The sequence below is a fragment of the Chamaea fasciata genome, unplaced genomic scaffold (assembly GCF_029207755.1).
Source record: "Chamaea fasciata isolate MVZ Bird 193981 ecotype frontalis unplaced genomic scaffold, bChaFas1.0.hap1 SCAF_5, whole genome shotgun sequence".
Lineage (NCBI taxonomy): Eukaryota > Metazoa > Chordata > Aves > Passeriformes > Sylviidae > Chamaea > Chamaea fasciata.
In genome coordinates, this window is record NW_027094090.1 from 8259863 (window position 1) to 8280590 (window position 20728).

General features: G+C 38.8%; 1 protein-coding gene across 2 annotated transcripts in view; it reads left to right on the plus strand.

Moving 5' to 3' along the window:
• The window catches only part of SEMA3D (semaphorin 3D), a 132841-nt gene that overhangs the window by 80098 nt on the left and 32015 nt on the right, over positions 1-20728 (plus strand). For both annotated transcript variants that reach the window (XM_066182771.1, XM_066182772.1), the window contains exons 8-11: positions 3913-4055; positions 16092-16206; positions 16633-16702; positions 18034-18178. In XM_066182771.1, the coding sequence (XP_066038868.1) occupies positions 3913-4055; positions 16092-16206; positions 16633-16702; positions 18034-18178 (473 nt within the window). The remainder of the gene's footprint in view (positions 1-3912; positions 4056-16091; positions 16207-16632; positions 16703-18033; positions 18179-20728) is intronic.

Below are 20728 nucleotides of genomic sequence, written 5' to 3' on the forward strand. Positions count from 1 at the left end.
CGGCATCATTTCTGCAATAAGCCATAGAGTGGCCAATATATTTCTAGTTTATTGTGTAATGTTACCAATTACGTACTTTTGTGCTTGCAGCCGATATTGGTATAAAGAAAATATTTACTTGATTTCTGGTTTAAAACTCCAATCTCATCTGAATCCCCTCTTCCCTAAATCTACTGCCCATTTACCATGTGTGTGTTAGACCTCCAGGAAAAGTTGCACATACTTGAATAAGTGTACAATTGGAAATAAATTATTACCATGCATGACTCATGTTTTACTTAGGATAAGCATAAAATGTACAGCTTGTTTTCTTCCAGAGGGCCAAGGAAGTTTTGCCGTAATGCACCCTAATATTTTTAAAGTTTAGTCTTACTCTGTTTCTGGAACCAAAATTATCCTTCCTTGAGGGAAGGGAGGTAAAGACAAAGCATGAGGGAAAAATGCGTGGGATACCTTCCAGTTCCTCGCAGGGCATCTCTATCTTGACTAATTAAGACGTGTCCTAATCTCAGTTAGTGAATTGCAGCTCTACAGAGGGGGAAAGGAGGAAGGCAGCTAATCTTTCCCATGACTCAGGCTCACAGTGCTCATCCTCCCGCGAGGGTGGCCCTGGAGCAGAGGGGAGCAGGGCTGGGCAGTCAGGCATTCCCACAGCTGCTTACTGGAGCTGCCTCACCCGGGGAAGAGGCACGTGGGGCTGGTGGCCCCTCTCCAGATGGCCAAGCCACCCATTGAAACCAGAGTCTGCCCCGTGCCAGCCCCGTGGGCAGAGCAGAGCACCCCGCCAGCCCTACACACAGGCATCCACTGAACAGCTGCACATTCCTCCCTCCTTCTCAGGAAGAGAAGGCCATAGCTGGAACGAGGGCTTCCTTGAATTGCATTCATCTCCTTTTTTTTTTTTTTTTTTTTCTTTTTTTTTTCACTTTTCACTTTTTTCATAGCAATTTAGTCGTCTTTTCCAGGGCAAAGTCTTGGAAGCAATGAGTTCTTTATATCCTGCGAACTTTGGATGGGATTTAGTTCCCTTAGCTCTAAAAGGCAAAAGCTAGCATCCTGTCTGAGCTCAGTCCTTTCTCTTCCCTCTGTAATTTACTGAGAGAGGTGACACTTCCAGAGGGTGACTCACCCCGCCTATTGTAGGAATCTGTCTTGAAATAGGATTATTCATTGTCACTTTGTCCCTCCCTGAGAGAGGACCTGACTGAGGATGGGTTAGGAGCTTGACTTGTAGGTGGTTATGGTAAATGACGTAAGCACTGTCCTTTGTATTCTGTCATGCCATGTATTTCTGGCAGCCCAACCACACAGAGGTGCTGCTTCCCATTTTTTTTTTTTTTTCGGGTTGCTTTTTCAGTTCTTTGTCTTCTGGGACAGACATTCCTTTGTGGTTCTCTTTTTCTGAGCCTAAGTTCTCCGTAGGTTTCACTGCCAAAAATCACTGCTGGTTTCAGAAGGGGGTGATGGCCAACAGGTAACCAACAGCCAAGCAGTGAAGGACCAGCTGTATCAGCTTTTTCACATGAAAAATGAACATGAAAAAAAGCACATGTAACACGTGTACCACCTATTGTGAGAGCTCATGATGCCTTTAATCCCTGAGTTGGTTACATACAAGCTAGCCATGAACTTAATATGTGGGAAAATCTTCTGCTGAAGCAAATAGTGGGGGGATAGCTTTGTCTATGGGAAAACAAACTGTAGTTTAAAATCATCATCATTAGTTTTTTCTCCCATGCAAAGAATCCAGAAGCCTTGTTCACAGTTAGTTTAAATGCACTTGTATATGTTGGATACATGGGTTAGAAAAGATGAGACAAAGATCTCAATTGCAGAACATTTTGTGCTTTTGAGATCATAATTCCTTCCATTTAATTATTTTCACTTTGTCTTCATATCTATTACAATGCATTTCTGTTTGGATTTAACTTTCAACTTCAGTGTTTTCAAATGTGATTTAAAATTGTTAAATATTTTTGTTCCCTTAATTCATTAGAAATTCTTATAAATCTGTTCCTGGATTTGGTATTGAGACGTTTATTTTTGAATTTGGCTTGCCAGGGAGAGCAATGAAGTTTAATCTTCAACCCCCCATACATTCAGTGTTTTGTTCTGTGAATGGGGATTAAGAAAAAAAAATGATGTGACTTTCAAAAACATGGTATAGAAGAATTTCACAGGTTTCCTCTTAAATGGCTATTTTGCTAACCACATATTTAAGAAACCATGCTGGAAGCATATTTATGTATTTATTCATGCTTAGAGATCTAATCTTCAAAGTAGCCTTACAGCCCCTGAGGTGTAATTGAATATTTTCCTCCAGCTCAAGAAATCCTAACTTAAATTTATAGATCTTGATGCCTGCATCATTTCATTTTTTTTTTGCTGACACCATTCTCCAGTGTCAGAAGGGTTTAAAATGGAGGCAGCACTGTGGCTATTTTCACCCATAAATTTATTCTTCTGTCACAAAGGTGCGCACTGAGCAGTTAAACACATCCCATTTTGTCTCAGGCCCTTTGTCTCGGACTGCAAACTTTTGAATCAAGGACTCTTTTTTTTCTCTGTGTACTGTAGAGTTCATGGTGAAAATTCCTCAAGGCTAATATAAAGTAACAATCATTATGAAAAGGACAAAGGCATGAAGATATATTGAAAGCTGATAATAGTATTCCCCCATATAAACAGTGTACTCTGTTTGCTCTGCATTCTTACACCACCCTTCTTACTGCCTTCTACTGCAGCCTACCTGATACTGGGGGGCAAAGACTGTGTATTTTATTGCTGAAAGAATGTATTTTAGAGTCAAGGGTCTCTTTGCACTGTATTTGTATAGCCACTTCTGTTTAAAGAAAAACATCATTGATCCAAGTGCCCTCAGAAGAGCTCATCTATTTTAGCACACTGGCGAATGTCTGAAAAATCACTGCCCCAAGTAGCTGGTTCACTCCTGCAAAGCAGGGTTGTTGCCTGCTCTGCGGCGGTCACGGACTCTTGAATTTCTTCAGTTTCTGATTTTGGTGCAAAATTTAAAGGAAAAAAAACAAACAAACAAACAAAAAACCCCAACACTGAAAACAAAATCTCTTAACCAGGTAGCAGGTAGAGCGAAGTTGGAGACCAGGGATGGGGGAGCTTGGGAGCAGTGAAGAACATCTTGCCCAGTAATCATGCCTGTAAGATGCAGGTAGACACCCACGCTTGCCCTGGGAGCAACCAGGAATAGTGTAATGGCCCAGCATGCCACGCCAAGGCTTTTTTTTGCAAAAAGCTGATTGAAATAACCCAAACAAACCGTTATATTGATACAGCCAATCTGTTTTCAAGCACAAGGAGCTGAGTTCTTAAGACTGACCAACCAGTTTTGGAGTTGGCTGTGCTAAGTGGGGTATCCCAGCGTGGCTCTCTGTTGGATTTGGGCAGATATAGTCAGTAAGATTGCTGTGTCACAGATACATGGGAAACATTCTTTTGCAGGCTATCTCTAGTAAACAGTAGTATATTTCTGTATTCTTAACTGCTGCCATGAGTAATTAAATTAATTTAAATTCTACCAGTTGATTTCAGAACCATTGCTTTGTTTTGGTGGCAAGAGCAGTAAGGTAGATTTGTGTAGGCAATACTTTGTACTGGGAGTTACTCTGTTTCTAAACAGAGAATGGTAACCAGTGCTGCATACTTTTGCTGATGGTAGTAAGATCTATACACAAAAACATCAGCCTGAGAGTAAATACTTCAGACTCCATGGTGGTTTCCACTTGGAGTTGGTAAGAAACTTGCTGCTATATATCTGTATAATATTTTTATTTCACTGGAAGATGGAACGTAAATGCAGAGGTTAACAGCAAGTACTAAGGCTTTTCTTCAGATTTTTAACTCCCCCTTTTTCTTTTTTTTTTTTTTAATTTCTAGGAGCAAAATTCATTGGAACTTTCCCTATCCCAGATACCTATAACCCAGATGATGATAAAATCTACTTCTTCTTTCGAGAAATATCACAAGATAGTGGCACATCTGACAAGACAATCCTTTCCAGAGTTGGGAGAGTTTGTAAGGTGAGGACTCTATCTTTTTGATAAAAAACTAAGCAAGTTTGGTTTATTTCTGTGAGAAATGTGTTTTCCCCTTTGTTACCCAGTGAGCCATTGCAGTAATTTTTCTGAACATAGATTACTAATGCCATCTGAAATTTACTTGTCAAAAAACAGACTTGATTTTGAAGGTGCACCTCTTTTAACAAGCTAATATATTTATAAATTGTAATCCTGTGTCCAAACAGTAAAGTATCGACCTTCAATGCAACAATGTTGTGCTTTGTTTCATGAGCTTCCAGTGAGGGTGGATGAGTCAAAGTACACAAGATGGGAAGGTATTTGGGGTTTTGTGGAAAGTGCCCAATGCTGCATGGACATACAAACCCATTCCTTCAGCTTGGCTCTGTACGCCGTTCCTGAGCATTAGTGAGAACTGGGGTCAGTCATTTGTTTCTGCACATTCCTGATAACCTGCTGGGGTGAGGGGAGGCTAAGAAAGTGTACAGGTTCTTAGCTACACCCACATTTGCCTGGAGGTTTCCTCCCTTGGGAAGAAGAGCAATCCTTGACCCGCTGACCAGGAGGAACCAGACCCTGGGTCTCCTGCAATGTAAAAAGTTCATTTGGCTGGTGCCTGATCTCCTTTAAATGATTACTCCTTCACTTTCTTCTTCCTTCTGCTTGGGTTTGCCCCTTATGAAAAATGGTATATACAGACTCAGGCTTTCGTGAGCTGCAGTCTTCTTGGAGAAGCATCTCTTTCAAGGGCAGAAGCCTTCTCAAAGGATGAGAAGAGAAGATCCGTTCCTGTACATGAAGACAGCAGTCAGCAGCCTGATGGTTTTGTTTTACTGAGGTCTCTACCCACAGTGACAGAAGGGTCTGTAGACTTCAAACACACACTCTATCTGTTCCCTTGTCCCCTAGGACATTCTGTTCCTGTACTCTGTAGTAACAAAAGCAGTGAGTAGAAGTTCTCCCACCCTGTCCTTGCATCCTCAGGAATCACTGGTAAAAGTCGGGAGAGTGGAACTTGAAAGCTGCCTTCACGTTGGTGACATAGTCAACATAAGCTTTGAGCAAACATTTATCTCGTGATAAAATAGATAGCAGCAACACCACAGCAGTCACACAAGTAGGTACATTTCTATGATTTTGTTCAGAAGCTTTAAGTGACTTGCTATTTCTGAGCAGTGTGACTCTGCTGGCAGTTTCTTGAGAAATTTGAAAATCAATTGAAAAAAAGCATTTGTGATTTGCAGTAAGATGTGTGTGGGAGAAGGGCACTCATTCAGCTGTGGACACAGACTGAAAAACAGAGTGGACAAGTGTATGGATGTGTAAATCTACAGCTGCTCTGCAGTCCAGCAAACTCCCATCTCCAACTGAGATTTCAGTGGCCGCAGCCATTTCACACTTCTGTCCTTGACCTAAAGTGTTAAGAAAACATAACATTCATTCATAAATCAGTTCTCTAGTAGGTTTTTAGCCAGACAAAAGAATGGATAATCTTTAGCTGGATATTTCACAGCAAAGTGATTAATGACAGAATGGAAATGCAAACATTTATGATTTGTTGCTAACATGGCATTTGCTGATTATGAGAAAGCACTTAATGCATTAGGAGAAATTGATAGACAACATTTTCAAGCCAAGGCACATGAGAGAGTATAGTAAACTAAGATATATTGGCTAGAGACAACCAGCATCCTTTACCTAGAGAAAAAGGGAGATAAGCTATCATAATAAAAGCAAATGTATTGTAAGGAAATCCTAATGACTGTCTATAATCATACCTCAAACGAGAATGAATTTGTAGAGTAATCATGTTAACGGGAAAAATGTCATGAATTTTATTTTTAGTAGTCAAACCAAAACAATGAAAACTGATAAGCAAGGTGATTATTCTTAATAGTTCTACACTGTCTTCTTTATTTACTGAGCACTTCCCACTGGTTGCAGAATTCTCTTGATAATCCAGACTCCTGCTTTTTATGATATTTGTCTTAATTACCAACAAATTAAAAAAATACTTCGCTAATTATTGTAATAAAAGAAGAATTATTATGGGCATTTAATATAAATTAAATATGCAAATAGACTTGTGAGCATGTCTGTCTGTATTCATGGACTGAGATATTTTGGATCCGTGCTGTGGTATGAAACATCTGCTGTGCTTAATTGTCTCTGACATGGGAACAATACTTTGCAACAATTGATAACAATTTCTGCTGTCTCATTAATGTGATCTGTACTGCTCAAAGTTAAGTCATTGCCTTCTTTCTCTCTTAAGCAGAGAATAACAGTAAATGGGAGGAGCTCAGCAACTTCTGAAAGAGTTTGCTTGGTGTAAACAGGTTTTTTTTTCTACTGGAACTCAATTGCTCTCTACCTCACCATGCCTTAGGGCTTCTGTCCATTAATGCCAGAAACACATGCTGAACTTAGAACAGACTTTGTTTTTAATAAGAAACTCAGTCAATGCAGCCTATTCTTTGGCTAATTTTCAAGGGTTCAACAATGTGGTCTCTCAGTGATCCCCTCCCTTAGGGAAAATCTTCTCTGGAAAGCATTCTGCTTTCCCAGCTACTTTCAGACCCAGAGGACTGCAGTGCTTTTGCTGGCAGCTCTTTGCCAGAGTCCAACAGCTGTCACTTGTCCTGTTCACCAGACCGTCCGCACCCAGTGCCCTGCAGCCAGTGCTGCAGCTCTGCACAGCCCTCACCCGGGTTTGCATCATCTGTTCTGTGTCACTGAGGTGTCACTGGCAATGCAGAGGAAGTGCTTTCAACAGTCACTTTCAGAACCAGTTGTGTCTTTTATCATGGCAAATGGCATTTCCTGGTTTTGGTTTGAGTGAGGCAGAAAAGGTGGCATTGCCCTGTCTGCAATACCTGATACTTCTTATGGTGCGTTCATGCTTACATAAATGGCATTGTTTGGGGTTATTGGTTTTCTTTTCATGTAAGACCATAACCAAAAAGAAAAATTACTATTGAGGATTAGCCAGCAAAATTTATTTCTTTTTTAAAATGCATGCAGTTACACATATGTCTATTAAATGATCACACAAACCTTAGCTTCTTAAGAGCATAGATCCACTTATTTTTTATTTCTAGAAACACAAGCATAAGCTTTTAGAGCTACACTGTCTTCAAGCCCACAATGCTGAACCACTTTGCATCGGATAAAGACTGGACACAGTCATTACACATTGAGGAAGATTTTGAAAAAAAATACAACTCCAGCATCCATACTCTGTGCCCTATGCAGTCCAGTAACAAGTCAGCTGCATTTTTTGTACATATTCACCACTAAATGATGGCAGAATTGTAATTCTGTTTATCGACAACCTCATATATGTACAAGTATAGCCCTAGAAAAGACCCAGTTTTCCCTCCTACTTTCCCCATTTAAATAAAGGGAGAAATAAAAATCTAACATAAAGGAGTCACAGAAAAGGTTTTGAAGGGGGAGGAAAGTTTTTGGAGCTTTTGTTTGTTATCTGTATAGAAACACATCTTTTCATAGTTACAAACTCATCCTATTGGAATGAAGTGGAAATTAGCCAAAAGCAGTAGTCTCTCTGCTGCAGTGTAAAAATCCTGTTTATTATTACAGTGGTTTGCATTTGCTGTGTTACAAGCTTCTCTTTAATGGTTTTGGTGATGTATTGCAAAAGTTAAAGCATGCAGTCTTAGAGGCTGGTTTCCGAGACCTCAACTGCCAAGAAATCAGACTTCAGCCCCTGATGATTTCCCATATTTCCCAAAGTGTTTGGTATCCAGAAGCAGCCTTTGTTCTGGTGGGAACAAGTGAGCTCTTTGTCTTTTTCTTTTCTTTCTTCTTCTTCTTTTTTTTTTTTTTTTTTTTTTTTTTTTTAAATACTGTTCCACCCCTAAATATACCAAGCTGTACCTGGGGAAAAGAATACTGCAATTAGGCACAGCCCTCTTGGTTAAACTGTACTTCCTAAGCACAGTGGAATGTAATCATTTTAAGAGCTCTTGAGTCGAGAGCCCTGGACACACCCTGCATTCCACCTTTGGGTAATGTAATTTATTTCCAAAGCCATGACCATCAGCAGAGTTCAAGGCTGTGACCTTGCCTCCTGTCTGGTGCTTAAAGCAATTTGTATTCCCAGAATGGCAGGAGGGAGCAGCTCCTCTGCAGCTCCAATCCAGAGTCTCCGGTGGGCTTTGCCACAGGGCTGCTTGTATGTAGAAGTTAAGAAATGTTTTTCTTGTCCTGGATGTAGTCTAGCCATGCCTTTACTGTGACTACGGATAGCTGGCCCATTATTATACCAGTATTGATATTTCTGTACTGGGTATATAATTGATGTGTCTCCAAAGCCCTTGGAGCTGTCCTGGCAGTGTCCTGCTTTCCTGTTCAGCTGAATAGCCGTGTTCACATGTTCTCAGCAGGGCTAATTAGCCAGGGCTCAGAGCCATGCTCGTGCAGCTATCCTGCTTCCAGTTCTGGAGGCAACTCATTCCAGACGAGATTTAACTTCCTGTTTGTTACATGCTTACATACTTCCTTTGTCACCAGAATATTGCCCAGCCACAACTCCAGCCATGGGATTTTTTTTTTATTTTTTTATTTCTCAATAATAATGATTAAGAACCCTCTGAAAAAGTCATCCCTAGAACAACCTTGGCCCTCATTTGCCCACTGAGTGTCTTTGCAGCTGTGAGTCTTTTGGCAACCAACTCCTCTTGGACTTCCAAATTTGATATTTGCACATTATGTGCCATTTGAAAATTTTCAAATTGTGTAGAAAAGCAGATGCTCATCATGATGATTTCATTTTTAAGGGCTGATGTTTGGAGACAGACCAGTTCCATAGAGTATCTGCTTCTAACTGTGATGGATTAAGAGATATAACATCAGGCTTTGTCAGGTCTTTGGGTCCAGCTTTCCTTATTGGCAAAAGTTATATAAGTATAGAAAGTTTAGTAAATTTCTGTCCTCCCTCATGGGTGTGTTTCAATAATTGGTGTTTTGAGGGGGGAAATCATGATTTACAGATGAGGCAAAAATATGTAGGATATGCTTATATGTAAAGAGGTGTGACTGAATTTTACTGAGCCTCAGGGAAAGTGAGAAAGAAGTTGCAGTGTCAAAATCTTTAAAAACTGGATTATGGAAATGCAGCTGCACAACCTCTGAAGCAAACTTGGGAAGCCATTCTAGTTGCCAGAGAGACTCATTGCATAAGACACTCCCAGCACACCTTGGCTCAGAAGTGGAAGCCTCTCGAGTTAATTGGAGTGAAGTTCCTATGGCTAAATCCAAAGTCCCTGACTTGTGAGTGCTTTGGCTCAGATGTTCAAGTATCTGTAAGAGTAGCAAATAATGACTTTCTGATTCTGAAGTTTCCTCACATGATAGAATTATCTTCCTGTCATTTTTTCCTGTCAGTACATTTACTATAAAAATGTACCATGGTTTGCAGTTTTGCTATTGTTGATTGAGTACAGTGTTGTAAATGCAGATGTTTCAGAATACCAGATTCTAAGGAACTCCCTAAGGTGATAACCTACCTTTTTCTTTGGTCTCATGCCTTTCCCAGATCTCAACCTGTGCTTATCAATGCTTTGGTCACAATATCTCATGTGAGTGACTTCAGGCACTTGTATATATCCAAGTGAGGAAACTAATTATCACTCATTTCCTTCCTTCAGTAAAGGCAGATAACTAGTTTTTGGAGGAAGATCCAACCATCTTCAACCCAAATCACTCTCTGAAGGACATATTTTTCATTGACTATAAAAGGAGCTCTGCCCTACTGAGTCCCTGAAGCCTGGAATTCAAGACATTCTGATTTAAGAATGTGAAATTCTGAATGGCAAATTCAAGCTTATTTGTTCATAAAGAAATGACTTTATCCCGGTTCTGGGTCTCATACTCCTCCAGATTCACAGGGCTGTCAATCTGTTCAAATCATATACATTCTGATCTCCTGTTTGACATTAATTGCATGATCTATCTAATTGCATGCCTGTAGCTTCATTAGCAAAAATGGTGCCTTTCATAAGCTGAAGGTTTTGTTCTTTTTTTATATCCTTCTTGCTTATGTATGTCATATAATTTATAGTATGTGTATTATTTTAGTAAATTTAGATGAGAGGCAGATAAAAGCAAGTCAAACACACTGGAATAAACCCTTGACAGTTTATACTCAAAATTTTAAGTAGATTTTCCTGAGAATCCCATAACATATTTTATTTCTTCAGCCATAGGACTTTGCTAACTTCAGATCCCCACTGAAGTTAGAATGAACAGCTTAATGGTGGATGTAGTGGAGTACATTTCATTTGTGACAGCCTTTGTACTGTTTAGGGGAATATTCTTAATACTAGCACACCTGCTGGAGATAATCTGAGCAGGATTGCTGCGTGGCCTTAAGGTAAAATGGTGCTTAATTTTATTCTTTTATTTTTCCCAAACCATCCTTGTCATTACCTGAGCCAGTTAGTTTCTGGATTTGGGGTATTTTTTCATGATATGTTTAGTAACAGTCCAGAATTTTTCTTTGCTGTGTAGTTAAATTTTCCAGTCTGGATCCCATCCAAAGATAATTTGGTAGAGACTTCTGGGTGTGATGTTTAAATACTTTCCAAAATAAAAATTAACATTTTCCATAGTGAACCAAACAGTTATGCATGCTCAGTGTGAGTACTTTCTGAATGAAATAAAAATAAAAGCCTGGTTGAGGAGCAGGAACTAAACAGTCACTATCTCATTGTCAGATGGGAACTGCAGATACTGAGGAGAAGTAACTTGCCCACGTTTACTTGATGTATCCATAGGAGAGCAGTCGAAGTTCTAAAGTCTCATGTGCCTTCTTTGTCTTGTTGATATTGCAAGTGTGCTTTTATTCTCTCTCAAGTCACTCAGTCGCGTGTAGCCTGATGTTTTCACCTATAGCCTGATGAAATCAAGAGAGGAATCTTCATCTACATTAGTATGGTTTGGACAAGAAATTTTGCACCTGAATTCCTGAAGGAGCAAATTTAATTTTCCTGTGATAGGTTGGCACCTAACAGAGTTGAGTAGGGACAGAGTATGTAAAGTAAAGCAAAATAATTATAGAAAGAACTGTGAACCTGAAGACAGAAGTTGAAAGGAGACTGTTGGCTGTTTGTCCATTTATAAAATCAGCTGCAAGGTTGGAGGTTTTTTCCTCTGTAATATTAGGCTTTGCCTCAGGGGATGCCATTTGTTTGTGGTAGCTTTGTCACATAGCTAAGCTTCAGTAAGAGAAAGGCTCCAGGGCCTTTTGCAGTTTCAGCACTTTTCCTCTCTGTTCTCCAACATCTCCCTTTATTCAGGCCAGGAATTCTCTTTGGATAGTCCTTTTGCACATCTTGCCAGTGGCTGTAATTAATAACCTACTTCTAGAAATTCCACTCATTGTCTTTTTTCTTTTTTCTTCCTTTTTTTTTTTTTTTAATTCCTTTTAGAGGCTGTTCAGGGTAATTACTGTCTTTAAATTTTTATGAATCACAGTGTTTGACATCTTTGATGTAGACTGATTTTCAGATAACTGCACTTTTTGTTCTAATGTTCAATTTGTCACTGTTACTTACAAGCAAATAAGAGATTTAAATCCTCAAAGATGCAGATGTTCTTTAGTTTCGGTACCATCTGTTTTCCTGCCTACTGAATTCCAAGACTAACATTTGTTCATTGTAATGAAGATACATTTATATAGTATATAAGATACAACAGAATAGGAAATAGATACAACAGAAAGTCTTTAATATAAGTTGATTTTTAAATCACTTGATCATAGAGCAGTATCTTTTCTGATGACTTTTGTTTTCATGTGAACTTATCTTTAGCTAGATGGTTTGAAAATTCTGTTGTTTTGCTTAATTGCACATAAATTGCGGATCAGAAAACTGAAATTTCCATGGCAGACTCCCAAGAGAGGTGCATGATAAAACCTTAAATTACTTCACAAAATTTACACTGTGCCATTTAAACAGCAGTCTTCCTAAATGTCAGAAAGCCATATAATTACCCATGCTCATGGAAGTGGGATATCTGATGTTTGAATTCTCAGTCTAATTTGGTAGAAACCTGATTTCTCACTCCAGCAAATTGTTTTTTGCAACCAGCTTGTTGAAAAGGGATGAAATTTTAGGATTTCTGTAAATAAGAGTCTGCCTGATTTATTAAAGTTATATTGGATTACTTTCCCATTTATCTAAGTAATTTTTAGTTATAGTTTTTTGCGATATTTTGGGGTAATATTTCCTCAACAGGTGACAGATTGAACAGCCCCCCTTCTAGTTGGTAATTATCTACATTTCTAACTCAGGCAAGAACAAGTAACCAAGATTTTACAGGCTCTTCTTTCTGTTAAAAAGAAGGTATTTCAGGCAGAAGTGTTGGTATTTGTTACAGCTTTTGAGATTACAAAGCCAAAGCAGTAAGTGCTAATTAAACCTTTATTTATATTCAAAATGAAATATGCATTCCTAAGTGCCTTCATCTGTCCAGTAACAAAGTTTATAGTAAACACAGCTAATCCAGTGTGCTTAGAAGTGATATTTAGGGAGATAAGATTTCAGATACTCAAGGCTGATTGGCTGTTAAAAGATTAGCCATATTTTTGGAATGAAAGGTTTGTTCATGCTGCATTCCCCTTCTCTCAACACTTAAATTTATCTTGTCTCCTTGTCCAATCTCCCTGAAATATTTAGAGTTCTTTGTATTCAGACCATATCTCTTGTCAAAAACCATTTCAGTACATCCAGTTAATTACTTAAACAGGCTTGAGGCAAACCTTTGCTTGTTATAAATCAGCTGAATAGGCTTCTTAGGACTCCACGACTTTGTGTTTAATCCTTACTTCTGTCCACCTGTGCACTAACTGGACTTTGCTTTGGTGATTTTCACTCTTCCATGCATTTCTTCTAATCCACTGACTGCCCAGCCTGTACGTCCTACTTTATTTATGTCCTGCTCTACAGCCAGCTCGCAGCATTTGAGCACATCAGTGATTCATTCCAGACTGCTGCTATTAAATAATCTGTTTGGCAAAAGAGACTGTCTTCTTTCTATAGCGGCCCAGTCTAAAAAATATCTTGGGCCGGTATTTCCTTTGTGCAGCCTCTCAGAGGCCAATAATCAGGAATGATGAGGGTCCAAGGAATCTTCACCAGAGCGGGCAGATAAGACATAAAGTGACTGAGTGCACATCAATGTGGTCTGAAGGAAAGGAGAACAACTGCATGTTCTCCAGCACCTGAAGCCTCAAGATGAGTCAAAGACTGGCTTAATGTGCACCAAAAATAGTATGAGGAAGGAAGGAAGGGGTGCCCTTTCTTAAAAAAATATACATTTACAGAGCTTAGCAAGATAAATACTACTTGAGACTCGAGGAGCAAAGACATACCTTTACTGTTTAGAGTTTCTGATCCTCTTTGGTCTGAGCTGAACTAATTCTGTATGTAGATAAAATTATCATGGCCTTTGTCAGTTGCTGAACTTTCTCAGTCAATCTCAATGAATCCTGGGCACATTGTAGGAAAGGAAAGACACTGAATTAATCAGATATGACATTTGAAATTGAAGAGTTCTATATGGCTACTAATCAAAAAAAATCCCCCAAAAGCCCCAAAACCACAAACAAAAATATCTTCCAAGTAAAATGTGCTTTTTTTTTTTTTTTCATTCAGCCATGACAGTAGGAAGAAGCATGTTGAAGGATATGTCAGCATATTATATGTGCAACTGCCTAAATCAGTGAAAGGTCTTTTCAGTCTCTCTGCACCATAAATTTGTCACTCCCTGGCTTCAGAAGGACTTGGTAGCTGTTGGAATGCTGACTGGTCACTGAATCCCCTTTGTTCCATTATAAACTGTACAGTGTTACTTTGGCAGCTTTTGGATATGTAAAACACACCTAGTGAATGTCTGTTCTAATGTCTCTTAAATTCAAATAACATGGTTAACATCATGTCCTGGCTTTAGAACAACCAAATATGGATACATCTTAAATCCATATATTTTATACTTTAATGCACATAGCACTTGCTAAGATTGCTTTCTTTGAGCACAGTGTTTAGTTCTCTAGCAACTCAGTGGAACTACTGATGTATTTAAAATAGGCACTTGTGAAAATGCTGTGGTGGATCACAAATTAAGGTTGGCAAAACACAAGTACATATCTTTTCATCTCATGCAGAAGCTGAATGCTGCAGTGACAGGAGTAGGAACTAGACAAGGGTCCTTCTTCTCTTCCAGCCCCATCACTTGCTCCACACTTTCTTCCTGTTTTCTGATTTTAGTCAGGTAGTTAGAGACATCTCCTGTGATGCTGCACTGCATCCACCAGAAATCAAAGTGGAAGCCCTGCAATGTGAGATTTGCTTAACTAATCTGAATTGCCAGAGGAAGGAAAAGCTTAACACTCCTTTCTTTTTAAGACTCTTTGCATCTTTGTAGTTGTTTGGTTTCAGCTGCACCACAAAGTCTGTTTGCTCTGCCTTTGAACAGAACACACACATGCAGAGGTTTTTTTTTTTTTGCTATTGGCTTCAGGCTGCTAATTTTGACACCTTTGTAATAAATCTGTTGGGTAGATGCAAAGCTTCAGACTTGGCAGAACCTCAGGAAATCAAGAAACGAGGCAGCAATTCTTGTAAGAGCGGGAGTTCCAGAGGCCATATATTAACAGGAATCATTTCCAACTGAGCTAATCTATTTGAAAGTATCAGGTACATGAAAAGGGAAAGTGGTTAAAGTGCATTGCCAGAGAAGTGTTACTCCTTGTGAAGTGATTTCAGAACTTAAAGCCATCTCTCTGAATGCCTTTAGTATGATACAGCCCTGAAGGGCCAAATACTGTCTGTGGGGCTGACGTGTAATTCCCACCACCCAGTGTTTCTTACTGTGACTGGTTCTATGCCTTCAGATTGCCAACTGAATTAACTAAAAAGTAATTTCTTTTAATGGATCTGAAGGGGCTGAATATGGCTAAATTTGTGGTCCTTAAACTTACAGCGCAGATCCCCTAAGCTTCACAGTTTATAACTGAGAGAGGCAGGCACCTTTCTCGGATCATTCAGAACCTACAGCTGGGAGACTACTGCTGATGATATTTCTTTTAAGTGTTTCAATTCTTGGTTCCTGCTGGTATATCATTGCCCTTGCCATTTTTAGCATGAAGCGTTCTGGGGCCCAAATAGCTTTGCAGAACCTAAATAGTTCTGCTGTTTGGAACCAGCAGGATCCTTCATGTAGTCTGTGGAAGAAGTATATGAGCAAACTCCTAGTTTGGCTTCTTAAAATTTAAATCTTCTGAAATCCGCTATCCATACACCTCTGCTGATCTAAGTCAGTAGAAGGTCACTTACCCTTCAGATGCGTAGTTCCAAATTTCAAGTGACCCTTTATAGATTTTTTATTTTTCCAGTCACTAAAGGAAATTTCGGCAAGTATGCTTATGTTTTGGAAACCCATAATAAAATAAATGAAAAAAATCCGTGTTGTGGGAGGATAGACTGATATTTCTGTAACAATGATGATTAGAATAATATGACTGGTTTTGCCTGGAATGCATTTTTCTCTTTACCGTGTACACAAAGAAAACAGTGCAGTATTTACATTGTAAGCTGCTGATGAATATAGTTCTCCTTTTTTGCAAAATCTAGCCAAAATGTTCTGTTCTATTGCTTGGTTTGTTTAGAATGTTAAAGTGCAACTGATTGTAAAAATTAGCCTCATAGGGAGCAAGAAATCATGTGGTATAGACATTCCAGTTAAAAAGCTGGTGAAGGAACTTTGCAATCAGTTTTGGGTATCAGGAAATTTGAATTGCCCACTCTGAGCTGATAAGCAATTACAGAAACTACTTAGAAAAAGGCTGTCCTACAGTGTTTTAGGAAAAGGAAAATTTAAAAAGAAAGATTTTTATGTTGTTGTAGTTAGAACCAGCTGTGGAATCAGACAGAAGATGCACAGAAGATACTGTGCTGTCATGTGTTAAAGCCCTTACTTTTTTAATATTCAAGAATTTCATTTTATTTTTGTTAGAATGATATGGGAGGCCAGAGAAGCCTAATAAACAAGTGGACAACTTTTCTGAAAGCCAGGCTTGTGTGTTCCATACCTGGTCCTGAAGGGGCAGACACTCATTTCGATGAGCTCCGTAAGTTGGTTTATCTTTAATGCTCTATTTTTACATCAGTAATACCTGCTTTTGTTGGATTTTTTTCCCCTCTGGTTTATAGAAGCACTGTGTCTTGTTTTGATTTTACTCCTCTTCCAAACAGGACTAGTAATACCTCTGACTTTGATCTGAAGTCCCTGATTATAACTGACATTAATCTGGTTGAAATTACAACATTTTTCCCTTTCCCTCCAAAAGCTGGAAAGTAAAAATCTGATTTCATATAAAACCCAGACTATCTGCAAATGAACATTTCAGAATACTACTACAAATTCATGTGGCAGAAATTAAAATTCCAACAAAAATAAAACCTTGTTACATTTTTACAAATTCCCAAATTACAGTTGGTAAATATAGAAATAATCAATGAATGTTTAATCCCCAAATATATTTTTCTCATTGCAGAAGATATATTCTTACTTTCTACACGAGATGAGAGGAACCCACTTGTGTATGGAGTCTTCACTACAACAAGGTACTTGTTGGGATCATGTTTGACCCTGGAAACAAATGATGAAGATCTTACTCAGGACTTTTATGCTTTTGTATATACTCAGGTCTTCTAGACTAGATCCTGATTCCTGAGAGCAGTTAGGAACTGCTGGAATAAGTGTCCAGTGTAAGGGCTGTAGTCATTGAGGACAATATTTTTTAGAACTGGAAATAATAAATTACGTTCCTAAACCTTTGTGTGACTAACTTTTGAGAGCAATTTTAAAAAGTAATGTAAATGTAACAGTTAAAAGCAGACGGGGTTATTTCAACCTCATCCAGCTGAATTTGTAAATTTCTATCATATTTATTGAGCAGCTAGTAGTTGCTATTTTAGGCAAATTATTGTTGTGAAGCCTCATTTCTGTAAGCAACACTTTGACATCTGCTATTTCTTAGTATCAAAATTACTCTCTAAACTGGTAGTTCAGTGATTTCATAGTACAAAGGTAATGAAAGGGTAACCCAGTTTTATCTCAGGGGGATGTACTAATTAATTAATGACCTTTCAGATCAATAGTGAGGTGCTCTCTATAGAATTGTCAGAAGGAAGAAAAAAATTCTATCTTTTGTCTCTAGAACCTTTGAATTAAATGTAAATAATGACTGGCCAAATGCTGACCAGTATGAGTACAATGAGGAATCGCAAAGGCACTCCTTAATTCAGAAGCAGTTACCACAATTGCCCTCTAGAATACATAACCATGGAAAATACTTAAAATTGAACCACGGAAAATACTTAAAATACTTAAAATACTTAAAGTGAAATGGTTTGTGAAGCAACTAAAGTATGTGCTACTCAGCAACCTGGTGTGGTGTTCTTTGGAAAACTGAAATGGTTTAGATTTTTTTAGACAAATACATTAAAAAAGGGAAAATGCATAAAAATTAAATAAGTGTGTATATCTTGGGATTTCTTGTCTTCTCAATGAAACTTGTAATTCTCAGGGACCTTACCTATATCACTAATATATGGACTTCCAGATATGAACACTACGTAAATGAGTGTCCTTCACTTGGATAAAATTCTAATTGAAAGATCTAGTAAATGATACCTAGAAGCTGTTAGCCACTAGAAAAATATGACACTCTATCAAGTAGCCCCAAAGGCCAAACCAGGTTTCAACCAAGCAAAGTTTAGATCTGTAATAACAGTGACATTTAATATCTGTGCTCACAAGACCTGAACACATTGATGTTTAGCAGCATATCCGCTACCAGGTGTAGGATTGATCCCAACCCTGTCATGCTCTGAAATCCTCTAACTCCCTGGCACTGCAGGGGTGTTACCCATGGATGCATCTTTCCTTGCAGCTCGGTGTTCAAGGGCTCTGCAGTGTGTGTGTACAGCATGGCCGAGATCAGGGCCGTGTTCAACGGCCCCTACGCGCACAAGGAGAGCGCAGATCACCGCTGGGTGCAGTACGAGGGACGCATCCCTTACCCCAGGCCTGGCACAGTAGGTCTCTCCTTTATTACACACCTCTCTTTTTAATCAAAAGCAGGCATGCTTCACATCCTTCCCCAGCTGGTAATTTTTATTTTCTGCTCAGGATGTTTCAAATTATCCTCTCAACTCTTCCCCTTCTGTTGACTACCTATCCTGTAGGTATATAAATATACATTTTTCCATGCCTCTGAGATAATATTATGTCCAGACTGTTTCCTGATTGTCTCTTGTATTGTGGTCTCCCACTGCACAGCTATATTTCTCTCTGTTAGGAATCACCTCTAAGGCATCAATGCTTCATAAAACCCAAAGGTATTTCTGTATAATGTGTTAAGTTATCATGAAGTTTTTTATTTGTAATTCTGTTATCTTCGTATCTGTGAAAATCATTGAGATGCTGTCGTTAATTCTGTTGTGTGTATTTGTGCATGTGTTTTGTTTCGAATTAAAATAAGGAGGTAATTGCTGGACGTTTTATGTGATAAAAAGTAGGTAACAGGAAGAAAAGAGAAATTTGGTATCTGAAAATATTTTAACTTTTAACCCCAGTTTCTTAGACTTCAGCTGTAACAGGCCAAAATGAGGAGGGAAACTTCAAAAAACTCATTTAAGTTTTCTTTTTCCACTTCTGTGACAGTATTAAATTTGGAAAAGCACAGGTGAACATTCCAGATGAGGAAGAAATGGTATTCTCAGAAAACACATCAACTTTAAAAACAGCATCACAACTTTAAGCAACTGTTTGTACATAAAATGTAACAGAGCAACAATTTTATCTGGAGTAACTCTTCATTCTCATGGTCAGGTATTCAGTGAACAGGTATTAAGCAGCCAGCCATGAGCTGTCATGTTGCCCTAGAGGCCATCTGGCCATTTCTGCACCATTTCTCTGACCTCAGTGCTGGTGTAACCTTTTCCTCAAGCCACGTTAACTAGTTAATTCAGTTCATCTTTTCACACATTTCCTTGTACCTCTGTGTTTTTTTCTTCATCATTCCACGGGACTGAACTGTGTGGTTTGGTGCTGTTTGTTGCACATGGTAGTCCCAGGGCTGGGCAGGTCAGGCCCCAGGTGCTGATTCCTTCTCTCAGCTGAGGATGAGCCTCAGAGCAGCTCTCTCCCCAAAGACCAGGACAGCTCAGAGACTGATTTGGCCTGCCAGGATCTGCCCTGATGGAGCAAATCTCAACTCATTTGGACAATTTAGGCATTGCCAGGTTATGCATCTCTCTGTCATGCAAAACACTTAGTGCCCCCAAAAAGAAGATTAATTTTTTTTTTTTTTTGTGTGTGTGTGTGCAACTTCCACGGCTGGTTAAAAAGATCAGATGAATTTAATTTTAGCTACACAAATGGTGCCAGCAAGAACAATAGCTGGTCCCATGGCATCTAAAGAGATTAAAATAACTCTCTTGAAAAACTCAGAGTGCCCCATAAGGATGAACACTTTGCACAGATAGACGGGTCATAAGCTCATTGCATTTTTGAGTGTATTAGCCATCACATGGTTGAGCTGGGATTTGCAAGGAAGGAAACATGCCATGCTGAAGCATGTCAGTGCTGATCTTTATCACTGATTTGAATATCCATGGTTTCAAATTTTGTAAAAGTTGGAAAAGTTTAAAGATATTTTCTGTAAGCCAGCCCTTAGCTCTCCAACTGCTTCCTTCAAGCTCTTTAACTGCTTCCTGGTAACAGCTGTGAGAAAATAATATCTTAGATGTCCTCCAAACCTTCATAGTCGATGGATTTCTGTAGGAGTTTATCTGACCAAGGACTGAGGAGGGAAGTGGATTTACTGAGAAAAGCTGTCAGAAGAAAGGTATCTATCATATTTGCTATGTAGATTAGGTAAACGTATTGCTACATAGATTTTTATCTGTTCTCTTAGTGAGCTGGACTTCAAAATACTTCAGGCTCAGTAGTTTGATGTAGGGTATCCAAATAAGTAGAATTAATCCATGCTCTTGGCTTGTGACGGGCTATGCCAAACTTGGATATGAATGGGTTTAGGATGGGATCTGGAAAAACAGTACTGTGCTAAAAAGCAACGAAAAGAAGCAGCATGAACCTTGAAGAGCACTACAGTTTGAATGCTGAAATTCTTTTCCTCAAAAATTAATTTCATCATTTTTTGCCAGCTGTGAGGTGGTTCAGGAATGCTCAGAACAAAACCAAAGAGGGATAATCTACCCTTTTTTAAGTTACTAGAAACATTTTTAAAATTTAAGCTCCTTGTAAGTGTTGCCTACAGTTGGCAAAGCTAACACTGCTTTGATTCTATATTTCCTATATTTTAAGTTACTGCCAAAGTCTAAAAATGGCTATTCTAGGAAATGTATTTCTTTTGGTGGTTGGCTTTGAGAAATGCATTGACTTCCTTTCAGCATTTATACAGAAGCAGAAGACTGCATACCCTAATTTAACTTTCTGCTCTGCTGCCTTTATCTCTTAAGTAAATAAGGCTGCTCACTATAGAGACTGTGACTACTTTGATTTTGAAATTTTGACAGAATGCTTCCTGTGGCAATTTGTGTGTGAGATAAACTCCCAACATG